The sequence below is a fragment of the Mustela erminea genome, chromosome 2 (assembly GCF_009829155.1).
Source record: "Mustela erminea isolate mMusErm1 chromosome 2, mMusErm1.Pri, whole genome shotgun sequence".
NCBI lineage: Eukaryota > Metazoa > Chordata > Mammalia > Carnivora > Mustelidae > Mustela > Mustela erminea.
In genome coordinates, this window is record NC_045615.1 from 137485930 (window position 1) to 137513606 (window position 27677).

Genomic DNA, 27677 nt, shown 5'->3' on the forward strand with positions numbered 1-27677 from the left:
TGTTCAGTTCATTCAACAAAACCTTACATCATGTGCCCAGAAAATTATTTTTAGTCCCTAGGCAACTAACCAGTGCCTAGTACCTAGTAGGATCAGAATAAATATATGCATTCTCAATTGAATAAATTACTCACAGTTAAGGCTAAAAAAAATTTTCCCAAGAAATGTATGGGATTTTTAATATACTTTTTATGGGAGGGAGATAAAAACCACTAAAAGACTTTTCATGATAAATAATATATCTGTCAAGTTTGTTTGCCTTTGACCAGAAAAACGGCAACTCAGTGTGGCCACAGTGGATTATCTCCTGTTATTCAGGAGCTCAGTGCCTTTTATGCCTTCAACAAGGATAAATTCCAAAGAAAAAATTTACAACTAAGTAAATGAGAGCTTTTCAATCTTCAATTAAAAATTTCTCAATCCAGTGCAGTAGCCAAAATGGAGTTACTGGGAGCAAGCAAAAAAAAGTAAGGGTAGTTAAAATGCAGGCAATCATTGGACAAGTTCATCTCACAATCCCATCAGAATTCCCACATTTCTAGTGACTTCAGCAATCTCCTCCCTGGTTGCCCCACATCCTCACTCATCTCCTTCCAATCTCCATATTGTGGTTCTGCTTAAAACTCTCCAGAAACTTCAGAGACAAAAACAAGCTTCCTTAATATGCCATAAAAGACAAGGCTTTTCAGATGTTAGTGTGCATGTGAAACACACTGGGAGGGGCTGAGACAGTAGGTCTGGGGTAGAGCCTGAGACAGTGCATTTCTTAGCAGCTCCAAGGTAATGCTGATGCCACTTTCCAGAGCAGGATCTGGAGACCTTTCTTGGTCTGCCTTGTCTATGCTCTCTCACTGCACATCATTCATGGCCTCTCTCTCTACACTTCTGCCACCTGCTGCTACTCACCCAGATCCTCACAAGCCCTCTGCCTAGAATGGCCTCCCTCTAGCTCTCAGCCAGCCTGTATCACTCATCAACTCATGACTTGTGAATGATTCTCGTCTTTCTGCTCTTTATCCCAGTTGCAATTTACATGTATGTGTGTGATTCTTAGATTACATTGGTTATTCCTCCTACACAGTAGGCTCCATGAGCTCAAGGACTATGTTGGGTTTTGCTCCCTATTGTAGCGTTAGTACTCAAAAAGGGCCTTGACTGTACTAGGCACTCCATAAAAGTATTGAAATAATGAACCAGGGCACCTGGGTGGCTCAGTCAGTTGAACAGCCGACTCTTGATTTCAGCTCAGGTCATAATCACTGCATCCCAGGATGGAGCCCCATTGGGCTCTGTGCCCAAGGGGGTGTCTGCTTGAGATTCCCTCTCCCTCTTTCACTGCCCCTCCCCCACTCATGCTATCTCTTGCTCCCACACACACTCTCTCTCTCTCTTTCTAAAATAAATAAATAAATCTTTTTAAAAAATAATGACTCAGGGGCGCCTGGGTGGCTCAGTGGGTTAAAGCCTCTGCCTTCGGCTCGGGTCATGGTCCCAGAGTCATGGGATCGAGCCCTGCATCAGGCTCTCTGCTCAGTGGGTAGCCTGCTTCTTCCTCTCTCTCTGCCTGCCTCTCTGCCTGCTTGTGATCTCTGTCAAATAAATAAATAAATCTTTAAAAAAAATAAAATAAATAAAAATAATGAATCAATAAAGTCACCTAAATATGCCATCCCACTCTCAAAAAAGTCTTAGAAACACAGGGACTAAAATGCTGCTCCATTTTGGAATATTTACTACAGACATAATAATAACAGAAATAATAACAATACAGCAAAAAACAAAACAAAAAAAAGCCATTGAGAATTTCCTGTGGACCACGCACTGCTCTCAGCGTTTTGCATAGAAAATAGTTTTCATAATTCTCAAAACAGCTCTACTAGGTGGCATTTACAGGTGAGAAGTGTGAGGTTCTTTGTGAAAAATATGATTAAAATAATTCAAGGTTATTGGCAAAAAGGCGGTATCCAAAGCAATACTGAGTCATTCAGTTCCTTTTTCTGAAGCTCAGTAGAAAGACCAGAGATCTCATATTTTTTTTAACTTGGCCTAGTTCTACGGCTTTTAGAACTTCTTAAAACACATTATCCACTCACCAGCTCTGTCCCTGTGAAAAAAGACCAAGCTTTTTACCCACTGAGTCATGAAAAACTGAATCCAGATGCCCCAAACCCTGTGAAGGACTAGATCCCATGGCCCTCATCATCAGAAGTTCAAAACCACCCATCCCTAAACACAGCTGCTCTTTTGGGGAGTAAGAAATAGAGCTTTTCCTGAGTCTCCATACTTCCATGCTGACTCCTAGGCCAGATATGGCATAATGGAGGATTACGACTTCACCACAGCCAGTAATAAGCGATAAGTTTTAGAAATGGCCTGTCTGTAGTATTTTTCACCTTCTTTCTAGAGGGTCATATTTCAAAATTACCTTTAATACCTTGATCTAATTAAGTAAAACCTTAATTACCTGGAATCTTTAAATACATAAGTTTTCTGTTCTCTATCTTTCAGAGAGATGGAAAAATCACAAGAAAATAAGCAAACTGTCAAGAAATAAATTTATAAAATATTGCCAGAGAATGTTTTGCAATTCTGAAAAAATGTGGAATCTTCTCCAGTTTCTATAGTATAGAATATTTTGCTTTAAGAATCTAAGTCTTGGCCTTCATGATCAATTTTCAAAGATGTGGATGTTATTCTACTTAGCATAGCATAAGTAACATCATTTCAAGAGTTAAAAATTCAGGGGCACCTGGGTGGCTCAGTGGGTTAAAGCCTCTGCCTTCGGCTCAGGTTATGATCCCAGGGTCCTGGGATTGAGCCCCCCGTCGGGCTCTCTGCTCCGCAGGGAACCTGCTTTCTCCCCTCTCTCTCTGCCTGCCTCTCTGCCTACTTGTGATTTCTCTCTCTCTGTCAAATAAATAAAATCTTAAAAAAAAAAATCAGAATAGAAAGGAGATTCAAGTTGCTATTTAATTCATGAAAAACCTAATTAACAACAATGACAAAAACCCTATTCCCTGACCACTCCAAGGTTTTGCTAAACATATGTTATCCTTGGCCTATAATAGCTCTGAAAGTGGTAATATTCATCCAAAGATACTATCTATAAAGAGATTAATATCAGCTTGCTACTTCTTAATGTACAGCATCTGATGTAGAGATATATTGATTATTTTTATTTCGAATAGGGTTTGTTATAACCAAAGATCAGGCAAACTTGAGGCAATATATAAACTGTTTAATATTAGCAGAGTATTTTGAAATGTGAAAGTTAATTCTACCTTCATAACATGATACTATGTTATGGATTTTCTTAAATAGCACAACAGCTATATTCTTAAATACAATTATGTAGACTAAGTTAACATAGCACGGTTAGTCAACAGTCTGTGAATTTTAACCACGTACAAATATTCCTACCCAAAGGTTATTCTAATTCATATATGTTGATCTGGTAGATTTCGTAAAATTCCATTTATCACTTTGAAGTTTATGATATGAGCAAGTCAAATATCAAAACATTCTTAAGCCAAAATGACAGTGCACATTTCAGGCGATCGGATTTTATGCAAAACTCTGGCAAAATTCAATAACCATCTGTCCTACCGACAAAGATTTGCTTGCAGTGTTGAAAACAATTCAAAAGAAAAATTCATCCCAAACCCAAACTATGTGTTGGTTTGAGACTAACAGCACCTTAGTTCTCTAGGCAGGAAGCTGATGACCAGCAACTGTATTCTGGACTCCACTGGTTCCGTGGTGCAGAGAACAGCCTGCAAGGAAGACAAGGTCACTCTGGCTTGTGTGGCCTGAGCAGGACACAGAAGCTTCCTCTAAACTCTGTGGGGATATTACACTGCCACATGTTACTCTAAACTCTGTGGGGTTATTACACTGCCACATGTTAATACACTCCCAGTCCTGAAGAACATGCAGACATCAAGTCTCGGCTTGCTACTAGATATTCAGCTTAGAACATTGTCTCCTGTACGATTATCACTCCACAATGTGATCCGAATTGTTTTTTCAGTATTAAAGAAAGGGCTAATTCAACCCACTTCCACTGCCTATCCACTAGGGAAACCAAAGACAAGCCAATGGCTACCCCATATGTAAGAAGCAAATCTGCCAGCGCTAGATGCTTTCCTTTCTGTTCTCAATAAACTATGAAAGTATTCCCTATATGAACTATAAGTAGATTTATTGAGTAAGAGATCGGTGATTTAGATACACTCAAACCAGACATCTGTTAACTCTCTAAACATTAGCTCCCACTCTACCATTAAGCAAAATGCTTCTAAATCATCCATCACTGAATTATGCCAAACCCAAATGTCTTTTGTTGTGATGTTTGTTTTTAATGTTCCAAGAGGCATGAAGAACAAGCATCTGGTTTTCAGTAAGTCTTTTCATCCCATTTTCTGGTATTTAATTGATGCGTACAAAGTTCAAAGAACTCATGAGCTCTCGCAAAATGAAATTACTCCGTTCACACCACAACACATGGTTTTGCAAGCCAACCATGCTCACATTTTCTCCTTTGAAAATGAACATAACAGCAGCACCAGACTGTACCTCCACCCCAAGTCTCACATTCACACATCCCAGAATGGATGCCCAGTACAGAGACTAAATACCGACAACTTGTTTTTTTACTGTTGAGGAGACTGATTAATAATAATAATCCAGGGACACCTGGGAGGCTCAGTTGGTTAAGTGGCTGCCTTCGGCTCAGGTCATGATCCCAACGTCCTGGGATCAAGTCCCGCATGGGGCTCCTTGCTCAGCAGGGAGCCTGCTTCTCTCTCTGCCTCTGCCTGCTGGTGTGCTCTCTCTCTCTCTCTTTCTCTGACAAATAAATAAAATCTTTAAAAAATAATAATAATCTAGTACCTAGGCAGCGTAACATTTCAGTGTTTCTGTTTTGAGGGTAGCATTGTTTAGCTGAAGTCTGAAATATGAGTGAGAAGACTGGAATGTTTCAGAGGCAACTTGTACAATATTGTCTCCACCACTGAAAATCTAGGTGACCTTATAAAGCCATCACAGAGTCCCAACCATATTTCCATATCTGTACAGGGTGAAAAATAAATGGCTTGTGCCAACCACAAATATTCCAAAAATACAATGAAATTAGTAAAGAAGAAGAAGAAGAAGGCGAGGAGGAAGGGGGAAGAAGGTCTCTTTCAAGTTCAGATAGCTCTAAGAGTCTTGACTTCTCTCCAACACACTGAGTGGAGTTTGCTCAATTTGGTCTCTGGAGGAAAGTTGTAATAATCTTTATTCCAGGGAGGAGATGTCTTCCGAGGCAATAAGAAAACCTTTTAAGGTAAACTTCATTTTCTCCAGAGCAAGGTGGGAGACTCATATTTCTGTTCAGTTATAGAAGATGATCTCAGAACAAAACAGCAGGCAACTCCCCATCAGGACAAGTTAGATAAATAGGGCCCTGGGTCCTTTTTGTGAGATGACTTTGCCCCCAATCTCAAACATGTCAATGTTACCATTTTGAGGCAGACACAAATCTTCAAGAAATAAAAGATCCCTTTTAAGGTAGATACAACATCAGAAATATTTCTGCATATATTAAATCGTCTCAAAGCCTTTCCGGTATATTGCTTTGGAAACAATGGTGGCCACGGGGGAAAAGAGGGGAGGGCTGGGTGATCCAATCCTCAGGAAATTAAATATTTGACACTTACTCATTAAAATGTTTTAAATTTCACATCTTGATTATAAGTTACTGTATTTTGAAGGATGCTATGCCAAAATGCAGAGGAGCCTAACATATTCTCAAATGAAGCCACGCTATTTTTCACGGGGCATTAAGAAAGCTGTTGAGTGTGGGCAAATCTCAGAGTCTTCATTGACCCACTGATCCTACGACAATGGAAATGTTGTGACTTTTAAAAATTCAATCAGATTGGCAAAGTGAGTACAGAACTGAAATATTGACTCCTGACAGCTGAAAACGATCAGGGAATGCATATGAGACAAAATGGATTTTATGTCCTACAACAATCCATTTCAGACATTTCAGTGCAAAGCAAAACATAAACAGATGTTGAAAACAGTTAACCTACTGAACCTACCTGCGAAAAGGAATCCTGCAGTTAAAAAAAAAAAAAGAAAGTACAAGTAAGAATTTTATATGTTAGATGAAGCAGCAATTTCTTTTAGAAGACCTGGAGCAAAGAGTTCCAAACTCAGCATTCATCATTTGTTTCGCTATATTTCATGAACTTTCTAGTTGGACAATACAGAGAATTTCTATGTTGTGTTCCATTACAAAACATGTCTATGCCACATGTTAAAATCTCATTCATGTGGCTTATTCCACTCATGCCTGTTTAGCACTTAGGCTGTGGGCCACTGGGCTACAGGAATATAAAGATGAGAAAGACATAGTCCCTGCCCTTCAGGAGTTGACAGCCTCCCTCCCAGAAGATGCACAACTTCACGAGTGACTTCAATACCCTGGGACAGAACAGTAATACCCATTTGTAGAAAGGACAAGTCCACCATAAGAGCGGAGTGAACTAAAGGACAGTCAGGCCACACTGTTACGTTTTTAAAAATATGTAAGCTTCTGCTTTTGCACCAGGATGGAACAACAGTATTTTGTAAGCATTTGGGTCTCAAACCCTGTGTGTGTGTTGGTTGAGGGAGGAGGGAAGCCAAGGGAAATCAACATAATCAACATTTTAAGAGGGCAATTTTTCACTAATGGGGCTCTCACACATATTTCAGGACATTTGGCATCTCTGGCCACCATCTAATAATAAATGTCAGCAAAAATTCTCCCCCTACCACAAACCAGGCATCGTGACCCACAATGCATCTCCCATTATTTCCATATCCCCCCCACCCCAGGGTACTATGGTTTCCGGTTGAGAAGCATCTGGGCTGTCTAGCAGGCATCAGCTGAACACATACTGCGAGGTTAGCTCTATGCCCTGGATGCAAGGCCAAGTCCTCAGTTAGCAAATTTCTCCCACATTCTACAGGCATTAACTAACACTGAGAGTTAATATCTTTAAATAAACACAGAGTTTATACCTTTTTTCCACAGAGAGATAGTATACTATTGAAGATCACACATCATGTCTTTTAATTGTGACCATCATCCTACTGGGCATATAAAAGGACACAGAAACTTAATGTCAACATTAATTAAAGAGGAGAAGCATAATTTATTAAGTCCTTCAAAACCTAACACCTACTACATTAAACCAGGAATGGTGAGGAAAAGTAAGGAGTAGTATTTGGGGGGAAATACCCATGTGGTCATTATTTCTTGGGCAGACAGAGCATGAGGCCTTAAGCTTTGGTGGACCTGTACCAAGTGGGGTTCATGAAGGATTTTAGATTTGGGACAATCTTTGCAGCCTCTGCCCCCAGGCTACATAGCTGTAACTTGGCCTAGGGTTTCAAGTGAGGCTGAGGTAGGATCCAGCCTTTGTAGTTTTGGAGGTGAGCAGAACAAAATGTGATGCTTGGAAAATACAAAGCAGCTAAGATTCTTTGGCTTTCCAGGAGTAGACATGAACTCCTGGTTTTGACTATTTGTGCCAGCCTTAGAATAGATATTGAAGAAATTTTGCCCCAGGTTCCATTTCTTATTACATTGTATAAACAATAGTTGGCCATGGGAAGAAACCAACAAGAGGAGGTAGCAAAACCTCAGACGTACAGGACTTATCCAGAGGCCTTAGCCATCCTCCAGCACATGGTCCTAATCCATCCTGGATTTATTAATCAAATAACCTCTAACCCTGGCATTAGATTTTAGAGGCTAGTTCATGATTGTCAAGGAAAGGTGGCAGATTTTTGTTTCAAAAGAAACAAAAAGAACGGACAGCTTTATCATCTTAATTCCATCTTCCTGAGGTGAAGTAAGAACACAACTCAATAAAATTTTTATAAATACAATCCTAAAAAGGTCATTTAAAAAGCTTAAGCATTGAACATTCTGTCTTGACAAAATCAATTTAACTCAGGGAGTCAAAGGAGATGTGGGATAGTTTAAAAAACATACTTCAGTCTTACTTCCAAAACAACAGACTGACAAAGCTAGAGGCAGAGATCTCCTTAAGAGAAAGGCTGAGGCTTGACCCAAAGGAGCCGAGCAGAAAGGAAGAAGAAAACGTGACTCTGACGGTCTAGGTAGAGACTAGCAAAGTTGCACCCAGGTCTACCACTCTTATAGAGGCTACTATAAAGGGGAAGATAGTTTTGGTGGTTATTAGATAATAATATATGGCTGGAATCCAAAGAAATCAAAGAGGAGGAAGGGCAAGATCTCAAAGAACAAATAAATTGATTGTCCCCAAGGAGGCAAGCATTGGAAAAATTACTGAAATCTGGCTTCGGAAAGCTGCCAGTAGAGAGTTCATTGCAAGAACAATTCGGAAAACATGCTTTCTAGGTTGTACAGCTATACCAAGTAGCTACTGAGAACAGTATTCATGGAACCCACAGTCCCTCTGGGGAGAAAGAGAGTAAGTAGCTATGCAAATATTCATTTAATATAATTGTGTTAAGTGCTATATAGAGTGACTACTGGGTAAGTAATTTGTGGTAATGTGAAAATGAGCTTGCAAAACTAACTTGCACTTTTCCATGAAAACTCAACATGTTATCCTTAACTACAACAGGGAACAGTCTAATTCTGAAAATCCTTCACTGACAAGGAATTCTAATGAATGTTTACTTATTAGCACTCAAAACTGAATTACTAGAATTATTTTACCTATAATTAAATAATTTACCTTCTTAATTTCTTTCCAATGATGGTTTCAAATGTTTTTAATATATTAATACATATTTACAATATAACCTGTGCTACTTAATATTCATGGTGAAGGTACAAAGTATTAGGAATTATGTAATGTTTCTTAAAATTATAAGAAGTTGAGGATGAAAAAGATGACTTTTCAGAATAAAAATCTCATTGGCCCATCCATCATATTTTCAAATTTTGTTCTGAGATATTTTTACAGTTAGTATTCCCAAGGAATAGAACATTTTAAAAATGAGTTTATGATTGCATCAAAAAGGATAAAATACCTAGGAATAAATTTAACCAAGGAAGTGAAAGACCTATACTCTGAAAACTATAAGACATTGATGAAATAAATTAAAGATGGCACAAATACGAAGATCTACCATGCTCATGGATTGGCAGAGTTAACATTGCTAAAATGTCCATACTCCCTAAAGCAATTTACAGATTCAATGCAATCCCTATCAAAAACCAAGAGCATTTTTCACAGAACTAGAATAATCCTAAAATTTGTACGGGATCACAAAAGACCTAAAATAACCAAAGCAATTGAGAAAGAAGAACAAAGCTGGAGGCATCCCAACCCCAGATTTCAAGATATAATACAAAGCAACAGTAATCAAAACAGTGTGATATTGGCACAAAAACAGACACATAGATCAATGGAACAGAACAGAGGGCCCAGAAATAAACCCACACTTACACGGTCAATTAATCTATGACAAAGGAGGCAAGAAAATACAATAAGAAAAAGTCTTTTCAATAAATGGTGGTGGGAAAATTGGTTAGCTACATGCAAAAGAATGAACCTGGATGTTCTTGGTTTACGAAAACCACTGTTTTATACCATATACAAAAATGAACTCAAAATAGATGATAGACCTTACTGTGAGACCTGAAACCATAAAACTCCTCTTAAAAGAAAACAAAGGCAAGAATCTCTTTGACATCAGCCTTAGCAACATGTTTTTAGATATGTCTCCTAATGCAAGGGAAATGAAAGCTAAATTAAACTATTGGGACTACATAAAAAAAAAAAAGCTCTTGTATACAAAAGAAAACTATCAACAAAACAGAGAGGCAACCTACAGAATGGGAGAAAATATTTGCAAATGATATATCCAATAAAGGATTAATATCAAAAATACATAAAGAAGTGATAGTGATACAACTCAACACCAAAAGACCTCCCAAATACTGTAATTTTAAAAATGGAGAGAAGACCTGAATAGACATTTTTCCAAAAAAAAAGCATATAGATGGCTAAAAGACACATGAAAAGATAGCATCACTAATCATCAGGGAAATGCAAATTAAAACTCTTATGAGATACCATTTTATACCTGTCACAATGGACAGTATCAAAATGACAAGAACTATCAAGTGTTGGTGAGGATGTGAAGAAAAAGGAACACTCATGCACACTTGGTGGGACTATAAATTTGTGCCCTGTGGAGAACAGTATGGAGATGCCTCAAAAAATTAGAAATACCATATTATCTAGTCATTCCATTATTGGGTATTTACTCAAAGAAAACAAAAATATTAATTTGAAAAGACAGTTGCACCTTTATATTTATTGCAGCATTATTTACAGTAGCCAAGGTGTGGAAGCAACTCAAGTGTTTGTCAATAGATGAATGGATAAAAAGTCAGGGAATATTAGTCAGCCATAAAAAAGAATAAGACCTTGCCATTTGTGACAAAATGGATGACCCAAGGGTATTATGCTGAGTGAAAAAAGTCAGAAAAGACAAATGCCATATAATTTCATTTATATGTGGAATCTAAAGAGCAAAATAAATGAACAAACATTTATTTAAATACAGAGAACAAATTGGTGGTTGCCAGAGGGGAAGTGGGTGGGAGAATGGGCAAATAGGTGAAAGGGAAATTTTTTAAAGTTATAATATGGTATTTTACAAAGAATAATATCTGTCAATTCTTCTGAGTTGCTTTCCAGTGCTAAAGTTATCAATTCTTTGAGACAAAACCAAACATACAAATAATAAATGTTTTTAAGTATGTAGTATGTTTTGAATGTATCTAATTTGCTTATGAAAGGCAAACCTCTGAATCCAAATTAAGAGACTAATAAAAATAAGGTATCTGTAAATGTTTAATAATTGCCTAAACTTGGACATTAACATTTATGCTTTACCAAAATGCAATTAAAACTTATGATTGTTGGGGCTCCTGGGTGGCTCATTAAGCCTCTACCTTCAGCCCAGGTCATGATCTCAGGGTCCTGGGATCAAGCCCTGCCTTGGGCTCTCTGCTCAGTAGGGAGCCTGCTTCCTCCTCTCTCTCTCTCTGCCTGCCTTTCTGCCTGCTTGTGATCTCTCTCTCTGTCAAATAAATTAATAAAATCTTTTAAAAATTTATGATTGTGAATGAAGTGATGATAATCTTGTTTTCATATGAAGAACTTAGGAAAAAATTCTCCTTTTGGAAATGTAAGATTGTGTATTAACAGTATACTTTTTGCTTACCGCTTTCCCAAAAATAGTTGTCATGATTACAAATAGTCTTAATGTAGATACAAGGGGCGCTTGGGTGGCTCAGTGGGTTAAAGCCTCTGCCTTTGGCTCAGGTCATGAACCCAAGGTCCTGGGATCGAGCCCGCATTGGGCTCTCTGCTTAGCAGGAAGCCTGCTTCCTCCTCTCTCTCTGCCTGCCTCTCTGCCTACTTGTGATCTCTGTCTGTCAAATAAATAAATAAAATCTTTTTAAAAAATAAATAAAAAAATAAAAAGGAGAAAAAATTAAATCTATTTTATTTAATAATTTTAAGAGATTTTAAAAGAGAGGATTTTAAAAGAGAGATTTTAAAAGAGAGAGGAAGCGAAGCAGGCTTCCTGCTGAGCAGAGAGCTCAATGCATGGCTTGATCCTAGAACCCTGAGATCATGACCTGAGCCAAAGGCAAAGGCTTTAACCCACTGAGTAACCCAGGCACCCCTTTTTTCTCCTTTTTAAAAAATCTGAGACAACCACTGATTTATAGGAAAGGTGGAAGTACAATACAAAGAACTATTTTTCTGAACCATTTCATAAGTTGTCAACTAGAGTCCTATCACTCTGGAGTATGACAGTGGGTATTTCCTACATACAAAGACATTCTCCTACATAACTACAGTACAACCATCAAAACCAGGAAATTACACAGATAGATTGCTGCCATCTAATTCTCAGAACTCACTCAGGTTTTACCAATAGTCCCAATAGTCCCTTTATATCAAAAGAGTCTAATTTAGAATTGGGTATCACACTTGGTTTTCATGTTTTCTTGGTCTTCCTCAGTCTTCCTTCGACCTCCGTGACTTTGGCGCTTTTGTAAATTACAGACCCGTGATTTTTGTGGAGTGCTGAATTGCGGTTCAGGATTAAATTTGATGTCTGTAGCAGAAATATCACAAAAGGGGTCCTATATTCTTCATTGTATCCTATCCTTGTGTTTGTTTACTGATATAGCCACATTAATCACATGAGGTCTGCCAAGCTTTTCTACCGGTAATATTACTCTCCTCCTCCTCTCCATATAATCAATAAGTATTTTGTGGTGAGGTATTAAAATTATGAAATATCTCATTCCTTCAAATTTTCACCATCCTTTTGTTGACACGTGCATGAACTCTTGGTTTCCTGTTCTATTCAACGGTATATCGTCTGTTACCACCATTACTTATTTCGACACCAAACGCCTCTCCATTTGGCCCGTGGGAGCCAAGTCAGTCTGGCTTCTGTGTCCTTTTAATATGTACCCATCGTTCTTTGAGCCCTCTCTTGCTTTCTGGAACAAGATGTTTCAGACTCATCTTGTACTTCCCTTGCCTCACCCTTGGACTCAGCCCTTTCTCCAAGAACCTTCATTCCTTTTTGTTTAAAAAAAAAAAAAAAAACGCTATCTAGAACCTAGAGCTAGCTGTCCCTTGGAACCGACAGTGTTTGCTCACTGCTTTTAGGTTGTCACTGTTCCTGGTGTCTTTCAGCAGAGTAGAGCCACAGGGGGGAATGTATTTACCTTTTGTGCACACATACATACACACATTACATCTCTACTCATCTATCTATGTTGAAACACACATTTATACCCGAACCTCCAATTCCAATCCCATATCACAGGGTTCTAGATTTAGCTCTCTGCCTTCTTCTATCTTTAACTCCTGTTTCCAATAGCAAGAGATGTGGTTTATTCTTTTTTTTTTAAGATTTTTATTTATTTATTTGATAGGGAGAGATCACAAGTAGACAGAGAGGCAGGCAGAGAGAGAGGAAGGGAAGCAGGCTCCCTGCTGAGCAGAGAGCCCGATGTGGGACTCGATTCCAGGACCCTGAGATCATGACCTGAGCCGAAGGCAGCGGCTTAACCCACTTAGCCACCCAGGCGCCCTATGTGGTTTATTCTTAACATGTGTAATGATTTGATCAGTCCTCCAGGCTGCAACAAGTCTCCCAGCCCCACCTCCCTATGGGGCGCCCTGCTCACGCTGTCTGAGCTCTGACATCCTGCCTCGGCTGCCTGGCATGGATGCCTTCTTCATCCCACCAAGCTCTGACCCCACACCCAGACTGATTCCATACCCAACCCTTCTTTCCCTACTTGGGCTCCAACGCACCCTGCAGTGTGCCCATCCGCAGCCAAGGTCTTGGCCACTGCACTACCCCTGGTTTGCTCCACCCAGAGAACAAATTCAGGACTCGGCTCTTCACCATGGCAAGAATAGAAAGATCCAAACAAAGGTTTGAAATCTATAGAAAGCAATCATGTTCTTCCTTTGTTCACTTTTTTCCCACTTCGTTAAAAAAGAAAAAAAAAAAGAACACACACACACAAGCTCTGGATCCTTCAGTCTTCTCCCTTACCTTGAGGTCAGGAGGTTGTGAGTGTGTATAATGTGTATTTCAGGGTTTGATGCTGCTGTAGCCAGACCATCAGAGAAGCTCTGAGTACATCGCTTCCTTTCCAACTTGACCAATGTCCTGGCCACACTGCAGAGCATTCAACACTCTGTTAACAGGGAAAAAGCCAAATTGGATAATTTTTTTAATATTTTTCCTTTGTCTTTGAGAAATGTGAGTGGAGAAACAACACATTTTTTTAAAAAGGAAAGCCCGCTTTAAAAAATTAAAAAATAAATAAATAAAAGTTTAAAAGAAATTTTAATTTTAAAAAATTTTTAATGAAAATCATAACAGTTATTCCATGAGTTTTGTTTACTTCCACTAGGGAAAATAAATAATTTTTTTCCAGAAAGAAGATAATTTTCAGTTGTTGGGAAAGTTCTCTTCAAGGAGGAAAGGGAGAATGGTGCCTGCCATTAGGAGTTTCTGACACAAAATGATTGGAGAATATTGTAAATTAGGAATATTTATCTCTTACCCAGAGAGCATTTTTGTTCCTCTTAGTGACATTCGGTTGATAGAGGTAAAGTCAGAACAATCCAAATAAAAAGCATGAGTGCTAAGGGTGCCTGGGTGGCTCAGTGGGTTGAGTCTCTGCCTTCAGCTTGGGTCATGATCTCAGGGTCCTGGATCGAGCCTCGCATCGGGCTCTCTGCTCAGCGGGGAGCCTGCTTCCCCCCCCCCCCCGCCTGCCTCTCTGCCTACTTGTGATCCCTGTCCATCAAATAAATAAATAAAATGTTAAAAAAAAAAAAAAGTGTGAGTGCTAGATGGGAGGGATTGAGGCAAACAATCGGAGGTGGCCCCAAGGTGACCTGGACCACTGATCCTGGCACGCAAATCAGCTCTTACAAGTCCTTCCAAGGGACCACTTGATTTTCTCACCAAGGACACCTTTGGAAGGACTCATCTCTTTTTTCCATTTCAGAAAAGATGGGAAGCTCAATTTTATTGTCATGCAGAAGATAGTAGCATAAAAATCACCATTACCCAGGTTTAGGACTATAGTTACTAATTCTAGAATTTACATTAAAAAACAAACAAACAAACAAACAAAAACCCAAAACCCACCAAGACCAGGAGAGAGGAAGCTAGTCTCTAAAATTTGCCCTAATTCCTCCACAGGATGAACAGGGACGCAGCCACAGTTCCTCCGTCCTTCCTGGCTTGATCCCCCCACTCGCCCCCTTGCCCAGAACTGGTCATCTCCTGTGGGCAGCTGGGTGTGAGAGCTTTGAGGGGCCTCCCCAGGGCTATTTTTAACTTGGTATTTTCTGTTTATAGCCTTTCCACTGGGGCAGCCCCGGGTCTGGGGGATTCACTCCAACTGGGAAATCTGAGAAGTCAGCTGGCCTCTGTGGCAAATAAAGTATTTTTAGCTAAGACTTGGGGATCTCAGGATTGTCATCTACTTTAGACCTCAGGGTGGGAGACACAAAAGAGACAGGCAAGAGGAGAGGTGCCCACTCTCAAGTTTCTTAGCAACGGCCCACTGGGCTTATTGTTGGAAGAGGATTCTGTGTATACCCTGGTGGGGGAGGGGAGACTGACCTGGGAGCCTTCCCAGCAATAGGGCCGCACCCTCCCCATGGAGGCCAGGTCTGCGGCTCTCCCAATACCTCCCTGCCCACCTCCTGTATCTGCAGCCCCTGGAACTTGTTAGAAATGCAAATTCTTGGGTCTCACCCAGTGATTCTCTTGCTCACTAAACATTAAGAATTAGCAGTCCAATCACATTCACTAACATTCACAGATAAAGATGTAAGAATGACCTTACTTCTACCAAACCCACAGGGCCATACCTTTTTTAAAAAAATTAATAGACATCATTTTCAGCACATTTTTAGACTTAAGAAAATATTGAGTGGCTAGTAGAGAGAGCCAGTAACTTTTTCTCAACCATTTCTCCGTCCTCTGTACTGTATCCTCTCTCCACTATTCATCCTCAAGGACAATGACATCAGCTGAGTTTTACCATCGAAGGATGCAATCAAGTCAGTCAGAAACAGACGCCACTGCTCAGGGAGGACGGCTATCATGTGCACCAACCCAAGGAATGACGGGGCATCGCTACCCCAGCCCGGGCTGGGATGAAGCCAGTGACCGTAACTGTCTAAGCTGATGGGAGTCAGACGGACACCTTCTCAAAACGGTCCTAGAAACGATGTTAACATTAGACCATCAGTAAGGAATTAGTTTCCTATGGCTGCTGTAACCATTTGCCACAGTGGCTGACAACAACACAAACTCATTCCTTCATAATTCTGGAGGTCAGATGTCTGCAATCAGTTTCGCTGGACCAAAGCCAAGGTGTCAGCAAGGCCCCTTCCTCTGGAAGGCTCTCAGAGGAATATCTGTTTCCTTGCGTTTTCCAGTTTTTAGCCACTACCCATCTGTAGGCCATGGCTGGCGGAAGTTCCTGCATCTTGAAAACACCTCTCTCCAATCTCCACGTGGACCCGCCATCTCATTGTTTCCTTCTCTTGTTGGGTCCCCCAATAATGGGTCCATGGTCAAAGGAGCGAGACTGATACAAAGCAAAGTTCAAGCAGAGTTTTATTTCGTGCCAAGCATCAAGAATCAAACCAACCATCGAACAGACCAGTCGGGGCCGCCCCTTACAGAGAGGGCGACCCCCTCCCTGCCTCACAGACTAACTTTTATAGAGCAAAGGCCATGTGGTTGGGCCTGGCCACACACAGGAGGCGAGTGAGATTGTAATACACAAAGAAAGCTGCACAGTCATGCTAGGTCACACACGGGTGGCCAATTGAATTACAATTCATCCCATAGTAGCTATTTGAACTCACCTATCACCTTAGTCAGAATTGGCGCCAAAAGGCGGGGCCCACACTCTTTGGTAGCTAGGGAGACAGTATACTCGCTCTACTAATTGGATGTCTCCACCTCCACCCGAACCCAACTCATCCCTGCATTTGGGCTCTGTCATCTCCACCTGACCTGACCCACCCTTGTATTTGGGCTTTGTTACCTGGGATTGGTTTCCCGGATTTGCTTTTAAGTAAGTTCCCCTGGGGCGGGAGGCGCACGGTCAATTTAAGTTTTAATGCATAAACAACAAAATGGCTGTTCAACCGAGGTGGGGCTGCTCTGGCTTAAAATAGGCCCCTACACTCTGACTCTGACTCTCCTGCCCAAGAAGATGGGGATTCCATCAGGTCCTCCCAAATAACCCAGGATAATCTCCCCATCTCACAATCTTGACCAATCACATCTGCAAAGTCCTTTTTGCCATAAAAGGGGGCATTCATGGATATATTTTGGGGGCCACTACCCCCAACCTACCATATTCCATTTGGTCTGTCCTACCCAAGACAGTAGATGCTAGCCAACCACATGTGGTTGCTGAGTGCAGACATTTGACCCATCTGAATTGGGATGTGCCATGAGAGTATTGAAATTTGAAGACTTATTATTTTAAAAAAAAGTAACATATTTCATGAATAATTTTTGTATGGATTCCAGGTTAAAATTATAAAATCCTAGGTATAGTGAGTTAAATAAATTACATTAACCTCAATCTGTTTCTTTTTTGCTTTTTTCAAATGTAGCTACTTTTGTGGCCGGCATTATATTTCTAAGGGATGGTGTTGGAAGAAACACCACAAAGGAAGCAGAGTGATGTTAAATTCCAGTCGCTGTATTTTTGTCGTACTCATGAGGGAGCCCAGACATAGAAAACAACATTTCTTCTTTCAGCCTTCTCTAGGGAGAGCGACTGATGACACAGAATTGAGATTTCAAATCAAGAGGGATATTATCTAGGGACAGGCACAACTAAATTCTCCACAGATAATAGTAACCAAAGGAAAAAAAAAAAAGGAAAAAGAAAAAATAATTCAGCAACTTGTATTTACTTGACAGAGACACAGCGGAGAGGGAACACAAGCAGTGGGAGTGGGAGAGGGAGAAGCAGGCTTCCCGCTGAGCAGGGAGCCCAATGTGGGGCTCAATCCCAGGACTCTGGTATCATGACCTGAGCCAAAGGCAGACACTTAACAACTGAGCCCCCCAGGAGCCCCCTAGCAACTTGTATTCTTACAAAGCATCTCCACAAAACATTATTTTACTGACTCCTTATTCACAACCCTCTCATGAGGGATCCTGTTTCCACTGTTCAGAGGAGGAAACTGAGCAGAGGGAAATGTACTTGCTGGAGGCACCAGCAGCTAAATGATGAGTCTGGTCTGCATGCCTGAGAACCTAAGGCTGCGTAGGCCTACTTCCCTGGCTTGGGTTTAATGGTTTAATCAGGCTCACTCTACTTCCCGAGTTATTTTATAACCAGGCTTCCTAGATTTCAGACATCCAACAATTCTTCCTTTTCCCTAAGAAGTCGGTTCCTTTACTACTCTGAACACATTTTTATTATTTTTTGTTTCTTAACAGAATATGGGGGAGGGGGCGGTTCCTACTTAGCCATTTAGGAAAATGAATTTTCTCCTGTGTCAAACTGCTCCTTGGCTATGCCCAGAGGCATACCTGGCCCCTAGCTTGATCCTGGGCCATTTGCTGGAAGACCCCATCCCCCATGACGGTCTCACCCCATTCTTCCCACCACCCATAAGTCGCATGCGTTGGAGAAGTGCTTGGCCTTGACTTATAGTCAGAAAAGGTACCACTAGACAAATCCGGGCTCTGGTGATCAGATTTCATCTGATCAGTCTGGGGATGGAATTCTCTACTTCGGCAGATGGTCACCGTAAGAAGAATCAGCAAAAAGACCCACAAAGAGAGAAGCAGACATTAAGGTCCACCAGGATAACTCTTCCCCAAATAGCACTTTCGAGAGGGGGTAAAGAAAGAAAAAAAGGGTTCAATGCTCTGCTCCTTTTCTCCGCTGCATTAACACTGCAGCTTTTAGATCTAGAAACCTTGGAGAGTATCTTGTCCAACTACCTCATTTGACCTGTGAGGACACTGGGATCAAACAGGCTGACTTCTGTAGTCTCAAAGCAACTTAGGGTCAGATGAAGACTAGAACTCCCATTTGTGATTTCCTGTGTTTGTTCCACTTGGGCAAAATTGTTCTGAATGATCACAGAGAAATAGATTAAGCAAAATAATACAGCTTTGATCTCCAAACCACACTACAGAGGAGTGTCATCTTGCTTACAGGATGAGGCCCTGAAATAGACCCGCAAAGGTGAGAATCAAAATAATCCTTGCAAATCCCTAAGGAAAACACCACACCAGAGACCAAGGCACCTTCTGTCCATTAACCTCATAAAGTTAGTTTGTCCAGAGATGGAACAGGCTCATCGGTTGAGTACTAGATGAATTAACTGGCTTGGGGTTGAGGACAAGAAGGCACAAAGCTTTAAACACAGGACCACATGGAGGACTGCAAGGTGGCTACGTAGACACCGGTGTTCTGAAACGAACCATGGGTTCCCTACCACTGGGCTCTCTCCCTGGCACTAGTCAGAATGAAGGCAAAAGGACTCACACTACTTAAACAGTTATCTCTCTTCCCTGCACTTCTGATTCTGTGATCACTGCTTAGTTAGAAGCTAAGCTCCACACGTGCATGAACCTTTGTGTTTTGTCCACTGGTGTACCCCAAAGCCTAGTACTGTGCCTGGCAGAGGAATGTTGGTGAGCAAATCTATTCTTCCCTTTGTCCTGGCTGTGTGGCTTATTCTCTAAAGTTGAAGTTATTTAGCTCTGGTACATGACCCTCAGGATGTTATGGTGCCCTAGCCACAAAAATTCACATGGAATGGTTTATAGAGATTTTTCGCTGCTCATGGGGTTCAGGGAAGCTCCACATTAAGATTTCCTGGTGCTATCAACATTTACTATGCTCCTGTGACGCTTTTGCAGAATGACCTCATGGCTTTGGAGAGTGACAGGGTTCCCTTTCTCAGCTGCATAAACACCTTTCTCTAGAAATCTCCCAGCTGCTGGAAATAAAAGATGTTCTTCAGACACTTTCAGCCTAAAGGCCCGAAGGGGTCCTGGGCTGACTACAACGAGTGGCACCGAAATGTTCTTTGCCACTCCCCCCTATATTTTCTGCCCAACTCCTCAGCTACACTGTTGGATGCCTGGCCTTTCCCCACAGGTGTCCGCCTGAGCAGCCAGCAGAGTTGCAGCGCTGATAACCGAATGGTAAGAGAGATCACCTACAGAACCACCCTGGGTCTCCAACCAGCCCATCAAGCACTGATACCGCGCTTGTCACCACCAGCTCTGATGGCGAGGACATGCAGAAACGTACCGCAGGAGAACACTCAAACAGCTGCTGGGAGGTGAGCGGATGGTGGCAACTGCCAGCAGGCTGAGCGAAAAGCATAATTTACGGGAACCCTTCGGCAGAGCTCCGAGCTGAGCAAACACTGCTGCAGAACGCTCAAGGGTGAGGCAGACCAGCCAGCGCTCTAGGACAACAGTGGCTCTATTTGAGCAAAGACAAAGAAGTCGAGGCTAGCGACAGGGCTGAGAATAGCAACAGGTTCAGGAAGGGGCAGCGGCTCCGGCAATCAGAGATGACCCAGCCCACGTATTCCACGCCTGCCCACGTAGGAAGCAGACCTAATCTCCCCATCCTGCACGTGATTATTTGTCTGTAGGAATAACCAACGCCGGGGACTATATTTGGCATAAAACAGGTTTAGCAAAGTCCCAGAAACAAAATCAGGCTCCAGGGGGTTAGGAATCCAGGCAGGGAAAGGATTAACTATCTGCATCTGTACTGGTTTGAACCACGTCTCCTGAAACTCATGTCCGCTGGAATCTCTCAGAAGGTGACCCTTTTATTGGAAATAGGGTCTTGCCTTTGGACTTATTTAGGGTGAGGTCATACTGAATTAGATTTAGCCCTAAACCAAATATGATGTCCTTATAATAAGAGGAAAGAACACTGAAATGCAGGGAGGGACTAGGAATGCAGAATCTGGAGTGACGTAGCTACAAGCCAAGGAATGCCAAGCATTGCCAGCAACCACCAGAAGTTAGGAAGAAGGGAGGATGGATTCTTCCATAGAACCTTCAAGGGACATGGCCCTGCTGACATTTTGATTCTGGACTTGAGTGAGTAAATTTCTGGTGTGTTAAGCCACGCAGTTTGCAGTTATTTGTTATAGAGCTCATGGACCCTAATACAGCATCTACCCATCCTACGTAGTTCCAAATACGCCTCTGTACAGTCATCCATTCACAAATAATTAGTAAGTACCAACTATGTACCAAGCGTTCTTCTAGCCATGAACAAAAACACAGAAATATCTCTGCCTGAGAAGATATTCCCTGAGAAGGGAATATGAGAAGCTTCTCCCTGAGAGCAAGACGACAGAGAAAACAATCAACATAAAGAGGGAAAATAAATAGCCTGTCAAATGGTGATAGGTTCAGGACTGGGTCCTACAGAATAAGGCGGAGGTGCTAGTTTCAAATCTGAATAAATTGAACTTTCAATGGATTTGATGCAAACATAGAACCTAGTCTTCCAGTATGGTCATTCTTGTAAAAATCAACATGTCAGGGCACAAGGGAGAGAGAAAAGCCTCCCTCTATTAGATTAGACTTTGTGCTCTAATACTAGGAAAACCATCAGTCATAAAGCTCATTGTGAGGGAGAAGAATGATACATTAGCAAAAATCATCAAGGCTGAGGGGAGAATGCCCAAGGACTCTGTGGCTAATTCACACTCGTTGACTGATTTATAAAGGGCTCTAGTCATTTACCATTCAACAAATGCCCCAGCAGTGTCAGAAATGTCAGCAAAACAGAAGTGACTTAGCAGTACAAAACCACTCCTTGGGAAGAAAAGAGGCAAAAGGAGGCACCGGACAGAAAACCTGTATCATCCAAGAGCCTCATTAAATTATTACTCAAGTGAAAGAAAGTTCCAGAGGACATTCTGTCTTGAAAATGATGTTCTATTGACATAATATGGTAATCATTGGTCAAAGTATCTAGTGAGACTGAAGAACAGAAATGAATTTTAATTAGATTTAATTTTGATGAATTCAAATAATGACATTAATTTTAAGTAACAATGTGTGACCAGCAAATACTCCATCGTAGAGCACAGCTTTAGACTCCCAGAAGCGGGGCTGTACAGAGAAGTCTGGCGTAGACTTATTGAGTCTGAGATGAAACCGATTCTGTAAATAACAATAGGTTAGGGAGACCAATAGTACAGATAGTATTTCTAGGACTTACTCATTTCCTTAACCCTCACAGCATTCTTATCAATGGTTAGAAATAGTCTCCCCATTTGCTGGATGAGGACATTAGGGTTCAACGGCAGCATCTGACTTGCCCTGAGCCTTGTCACTTTTAAGGGTTAAAGCCAGAGATCTGAATATCGCTTAGACACCAGAACCCATACTCTCCTCTCCAAGGCACACAAGCTAACGGCATCTTTCATTCTTGCGACTTCTTTCTTTGCTACCCTCATTGAACAGTCTAAACCACAAAAGCATGCACGTGTGTCTGTGTGCACGTGCGCGTGTCTGAGTAGATTGCATGGAACAGTCTGGAGGTTGCTTGAGTGCTTCCTGTGGATCTAGTGTTCCATACAGGTCAGTGTACTTAAGCCAACCAGCCCCATCTTCCAAACCCTGATGGGGCAAACAGGACACACGGACACATGCTTGTCAAATAACTTACTAAGGTCAGTGTCACATGAAATAAACCCTTCTCCCTTAGATCCCTTCAGGAAAATTCTGTATTGCAGCTTTCCTGGTCTTCAAGGAGCTCCCATTCCCCAGCAGTAAGACACTCAGAAACTGAAAAGCCCTAAGACTTTAGGTCTTTATGTCAAGGGAGGCTAGAGGTGAGGGTAAGAGGAAAAATGAGCAACCGAGTACCTCGCTAAGAGTATGGAGATCAAAAAATACAGATTTTAGAGGGCGACGATGCTAACTATCTGGAGATAACAGGCTGCTCAGCTTCTCCCCCAACCTCCTTCTTGTCTGCCCCCCAACAATGGGGAAGGGCAACTGAGGGGCTTGAAGGAAAATAGAGCCAGCAAGCACTGAAACCCAGATGAAGGCCTGGTGGGAAAGGTGGTTTTTCCAAAATGAAACCCCAGCTGGTGAGTGTGGTAGAAGCACTGATGCCTTCCAGACGAACACTATTAAGATTACTGCAGCATTAAGAGGAAGGTTTCTGATGGAATTAATTATGCATCTTCTTTAAAAAAAAGTTTCACTATGCCTGGAAATACACTCCGTGAGATGAATGAGGCAATTATTATTTGTCTCTTAATTTAACCCCCTGGAAGGTTAATAGAGGTTTTCAACATCGTAGTTGTAAGCCTATCCTGCAAGGAACTTTCTGGGAAGATGCCTCGTCCCCTAAATAAAGCTTTGCAGCATCTTGGCATTTTGGGATTTATGAGATTTCCCACCCAGATAGCTCTGAGAATAGTTCATCATAGTGCAACTCCCGGTGTCCTGGTAAGGATTCTATGGAAAACCTGACTGCTCTGCCCCACTTTCACACATGTCTACACGGACCTCTAATCTAACCTGTCAATCGCCAGGAATCTGGTTTGGGGACTAATTTTTAGCATAATCTCACGAACAAAACTACTGGGGACCAAATAACACAAAAAGGCAGGTAAATGTATTGTGACTAACAAAAAATTGGTTTTATGCCTTTAAAAAAATGCAGTGTTTCTTCACATTCTCTCCAGGATGTGCCAAAAACTAATGTTTTGCAGCATCTTTAATTTCAACACCTTCAGCTAAAACGTGTGTTGTTGGACAACGATCCTGACTTGGCTCCCCTTCTGGTAGCAGCCAGACATTCCTTTGCAGTTTTGTTTCCACCAGGAAATTACTTTACAAAATAAAAACAAAAAAAAAAACCCTACAAACTACAGTGGGTATAGAAGCCGCCTTAGCCTTTTACAAGAATGAGGCTTCGTGCATTGTTCTCAGAGGCTTCCCGCAGGAGGAAAGCCCCACTTTCTGAACTGCGAGGACAGCGTCCCTGGGAATGCCTGGCCCGCCGCCGTCCTGCCGAGCTTGCAGCGCCCGGGGCTCGGGGGCCACTGACCAGCAGCGCTAAAAGCATCCACCCGCCCCCAGCCGGTGGCTCTAGGAGCCCGGCGCCCGCCACGGGAGCAGGGGAAGAGTCCCCCCAGGATCCGACGCGACACCACCTTCCTCTCGCCCGCTCAGCCCTCAGGGTCCCCGCCCGCAGAGAGGGACTCCGTGCAGGCCGGACCGAGCGGCAGTGAGCGGTCGCCGGGACCCTCCTGTCACCGCAAAAGCAGCGCCGTCCTGAATCAGACCCCATTCCTGGGGACTCAGGCCAGTGAGGACCGTCCGCGATGCTCTTCCCTACCTTTCCTCTCCCGAGCTAGGGGCGGCGCGGTCCCTTTCCAGGACACGATCGGGGCCGCCAAACCCCGCGCAGCTCTGAACCTGCGCCCCTCGGAGGCTGGCGCCCGGGGTGTCCCGGCTGATTTGCGCCAGAGACAAAGTTTGCGCGCTGGGGGCGCGGGAGTTCCCGGCACGCTGCGAGCGGCACCGGTTATGGGTGCGCAACGCTCCGAATGGGCAGTGAGCTCCAGGTCCCGGCTCGGCACCGGGGAAGCGAGCGCGAGTCCGGGCTGCGAGGGAGACGGAGACCGAGACGCGCGCAGCTGGAAAGCGGGCTGGGGGCGCTTACGTCTGGGGCCTGCCGGGCTGCTGCGCAGTGCTCGCACAGGTCGCGCGTCCGCGGCGCTGGCTCCGCGGGGAAGCGGGGGACCCGCGAGGGGCTGGTGGCGACGGCTCCTGCGGCAGCCTCCCCGGGCGCCCGCGCGCCGCCCAGTCCGCTCACTGCGTGCAGGGCGCCCGGCCGAGGAGGGACTCTGTAGCAGACGTGGCGACGCCCCTGCCAAGGAGAGCGGGGTCTCCGGACCGACCCGGCTCTGACGCTGAACGAAACTCTGCCCATGACCCTGCTAGGGTCGCGGACGCTCAGAGACCCCTGGAGCATCACGCGCCCGAGGACTGGTTGCAGGGAGCTCAGCGCCGGACTGGGAAGCCGAAGCTCACCGACGGCGGGGGAGGAAGGTGGCTCGGAGGGACGCGGGCGTAGGGGAGGGAGGGGTTGACCCTGAATTCACCCGGACTGAGAGGTCATCCGACCTGTTTGCGGGCAAGCGCGTTTGGTGGGGGGTCTTACCTGCTCCGGGGCCCGCGCTGGGCGGTAGCTCTCTTCCCGAGCCGGGGCAGGGGGCTGTTTCCTGGAGAACATGTCTCGCCTCTTCCTCTAGCCACTCTTATCCTGGTGGCTCTTATCTCCTCTTCGTGCCCCTGCGTAGGTTGGGGGGTGGTAGGCTACTAGGGACGCCTTGCTCCTCACTCAGGGAAGAGACAAGTTAAACTTCAAGGGACAGGGGCCCCACATTTTGTCTGCTCGACAGATCCCACCCGCGAACCACTCCCTCCCTACCCTCCCGTCTCTGGGTCCCACCCATAAGAGCCTTAAGGACAGATCTCTGCAACCCCACCTCTTTGCATTTAAAGTTCCTCTCCGGGGGCAGAGGGAAAGCCAAGCGCACTGCCGGTTCCCCCACCCCCACTGGGGAGCACCCCGCGAGGGCAGCAAGGGAAGGATGAGATTTGAAAGTCTGGGCTGTGGGAGACAGAATAGTTGGGAGCAAAAGAGTTACTTCTCTGCTCGCCCAAATCTTATCTCACCCTAGACCATTTTCTTTTAGCCAGAGCCTACCCAAGGGAAAAAATAAATAAATAACTGCAGGCACTGGCAATTAAAGGCCAAATTTGTTTTCTCAAAAAAGATTTAACGTTTCAAAGACCGGCATTATTTGCATTAGGCAAATAGAAACTTGCCCTCTATTACATGTTACGTGAAGAAACTGCTTTTGCAAGATGCCCCAGACTTTGCTGAGGCTGCACGATGCCGGAGAACCTCAGGCTGTTTCCATAAACCTGGGTGGCGATTTCCTAGGGAGGCGTCCACAGGCTGCAACTGAGGGGCCAACAATTCCCCTTTTCTCTCATTCACTAACATCCGCTCTCGCGACAGCGTCGAGGGCACTGAACGCATTTACAACGGCAAAGATTACTTTAGGGTTTGAAGCCCAAGTCGTCAAATGTATGGGGGGAGGGGACAGAATACATTGCATTTTTCTTAGAAATGAGTTTTCATCCAACTTCAGTCAAGATCTTCATGGAAATTTCAAGGATGACTCAGGAGGTCATTGAATAAATCCATGCCCATTTTTCTGGTGGGGGCCATGCACAGTCAACAAAGTATGCCTCAGGCACCTGTTCCTTGAATATTATTGCTGGGTTGGAGAGAGGATACATCTGTAAAATTGGGGGAGAAATCGGTATTTTGCTTCTGAAATGAAAAAGTGAAGAAATATTGCATGTGTATAGTAAAATAGTGTTCCAGACATTGGACTTGAAATCCAGCATCTGACAAGTTTATCATAATTCACAAAATTTAAGCTCTTAGTATCTGAGCCAAGCTTTGTGCTGAGCACCCGTACATGCATTCTCTCTTTTAGTTCTATCAACCACTTTCTGAGGTACTATTATTATGTTTACTTTAGGGATGAGAAAGATTTAGGGAGCCAAAGTAGCCAGCCTAAGCTAGCCAAGTGCTGAGCTGGGACGACCGGAAGTAGGGTAATTGCAGGACTGTGCTCTTAGGAAAATACTGTCTCATCAGTCCTCTTCAGTGCAGGGACACCGGCCTGAAAACGAAGAGCCCAGTGCAATCTTCAGCCAGGTCTATCTCGAGCAGAGCTGAGCCACAGCTGACTCAATTTGCAAAAGCAGGTTGGGATTTAGTCCCGGTGTTTCTAGAGGCATTCTGAAGACAAGTATGAATTTCCTTCACCTCCTTTCTCGTCCACTTTCTGCCCTCTGGTGGAGGTGCGACAGGAACTGTGAAATGGAAGTGTCTCCATCAGAGGATATGGGATGGCCAGTGCAGGTAGACAAGTGTCCCTTTCCCACCACTATACTATGTTCTGGGAACTAAAGCTGCTTATATTGCCGGTGTAAAATAAGAATTCCTTAAACATCATTCCAGCAAAACACCAAACAACAACAACAACAACAAAAACCCAACTAGTTCTCGTTACCATTGGGCCAGAGTGAATACTTTTAAGTATTGTTAGCTGAAGAGTAAACAGGGGATGCCTGGGTGGCTCAGTGGGTTAGGCTGCCTTAGGCTCAGGTCATTAGGGTCCTGGGATCGAGCCCCACATTGGGCTCTCTGCTCAGCAAGGAGCCTGCTTCCCTTCCTCTCTCTGCCTGTCTCTCTGCCTACCTGTGATCTCTGTCCGTCAAATAAATAAATAAATAATCTTAAAAAAAAAAAGTAAACATCTATTTTTACATACTTTGTAACAAAGGTTTATAATGTAAGAAATCACAAAAATGTGAAAAGTCTCATGCTCTGACTATGTAGAGGGCCCACAGATCTTCGATGACCTATTTGAATTATTCCATTTTAAAAGTTTGCGACATTTACTTTTCAGCTTAAAATGACAACCATCAGTTAGCTTCTTAAAATACTTTAATTTCACAAGAAACATTTCTAGCCTTCTGAAATTTTTATCGTCTAGCCTGGTATCCAACTAATTAGGTAATTTTAAACTGATAAGAACAGATACTACACTTGATCTTAGCCAAAAAGCTGAGAAGCGAGAAAAAAATACAAACCTTGAAGGGATCTGTGGAAAAGTCAACTTAAAGGTAGTGAATATACCTCTGGAAAGGGTGATTTTACATAACAAATTTTGGTCACATATTTACAGGCCTATTTAGTGCTTAGTACTACAAATGAAGGCAATTTGAGAACAAGAAAGAGATTACTTTAAAAAAGCATCCCAGGATGATAATAGGCAAGCAGTGGCTAAGACAGAGATGCTACCCAACAACATATTTAGTTATTCATTCAACTAATAACTCGTTTTGGATCTGCTAGCTGCCACATGAACAAAATAAGAGTTCCTGCCCTCCCAGAACTTTCAGTC

General features: G+C 43.0%; 1 protein-coding gene and 1 pseudogene across 4 annotated transcripts in view; both read right to left on the reverse strand.

Annotated features, from left to right (window-relative positions):
• The window catches only part of CORIN (corin, serine peptidase), a 249441-nt gene extending 223655 nt beyond the window's left edge, over positions 1–25786 (reverse strand). For 3 of the 4 annotated variants that reach the window (XM_032334230.1, XM_032334229.1, XM_032334232.1), the window contains exon 1: positions 24344–24832. In XM_032334230.1, coding sequence (XP_032190121.1) covers positions 24344–24655 — 312 coding nt within the window. In that variant the 5' untranslated portion in view covers positions 24656–24832. The other variant, XM_032334231.1, reaches the window with a different exon arrangement.
• Positions 25787–27194: 1408 nt separating this feature from the next.
• Positions 27195–27349, reverse strand: LOC116585314 (annotated as a pseudogene).
• Between the last annotated feature and the right edge of the window lie 328 nt (positions 27350–27677).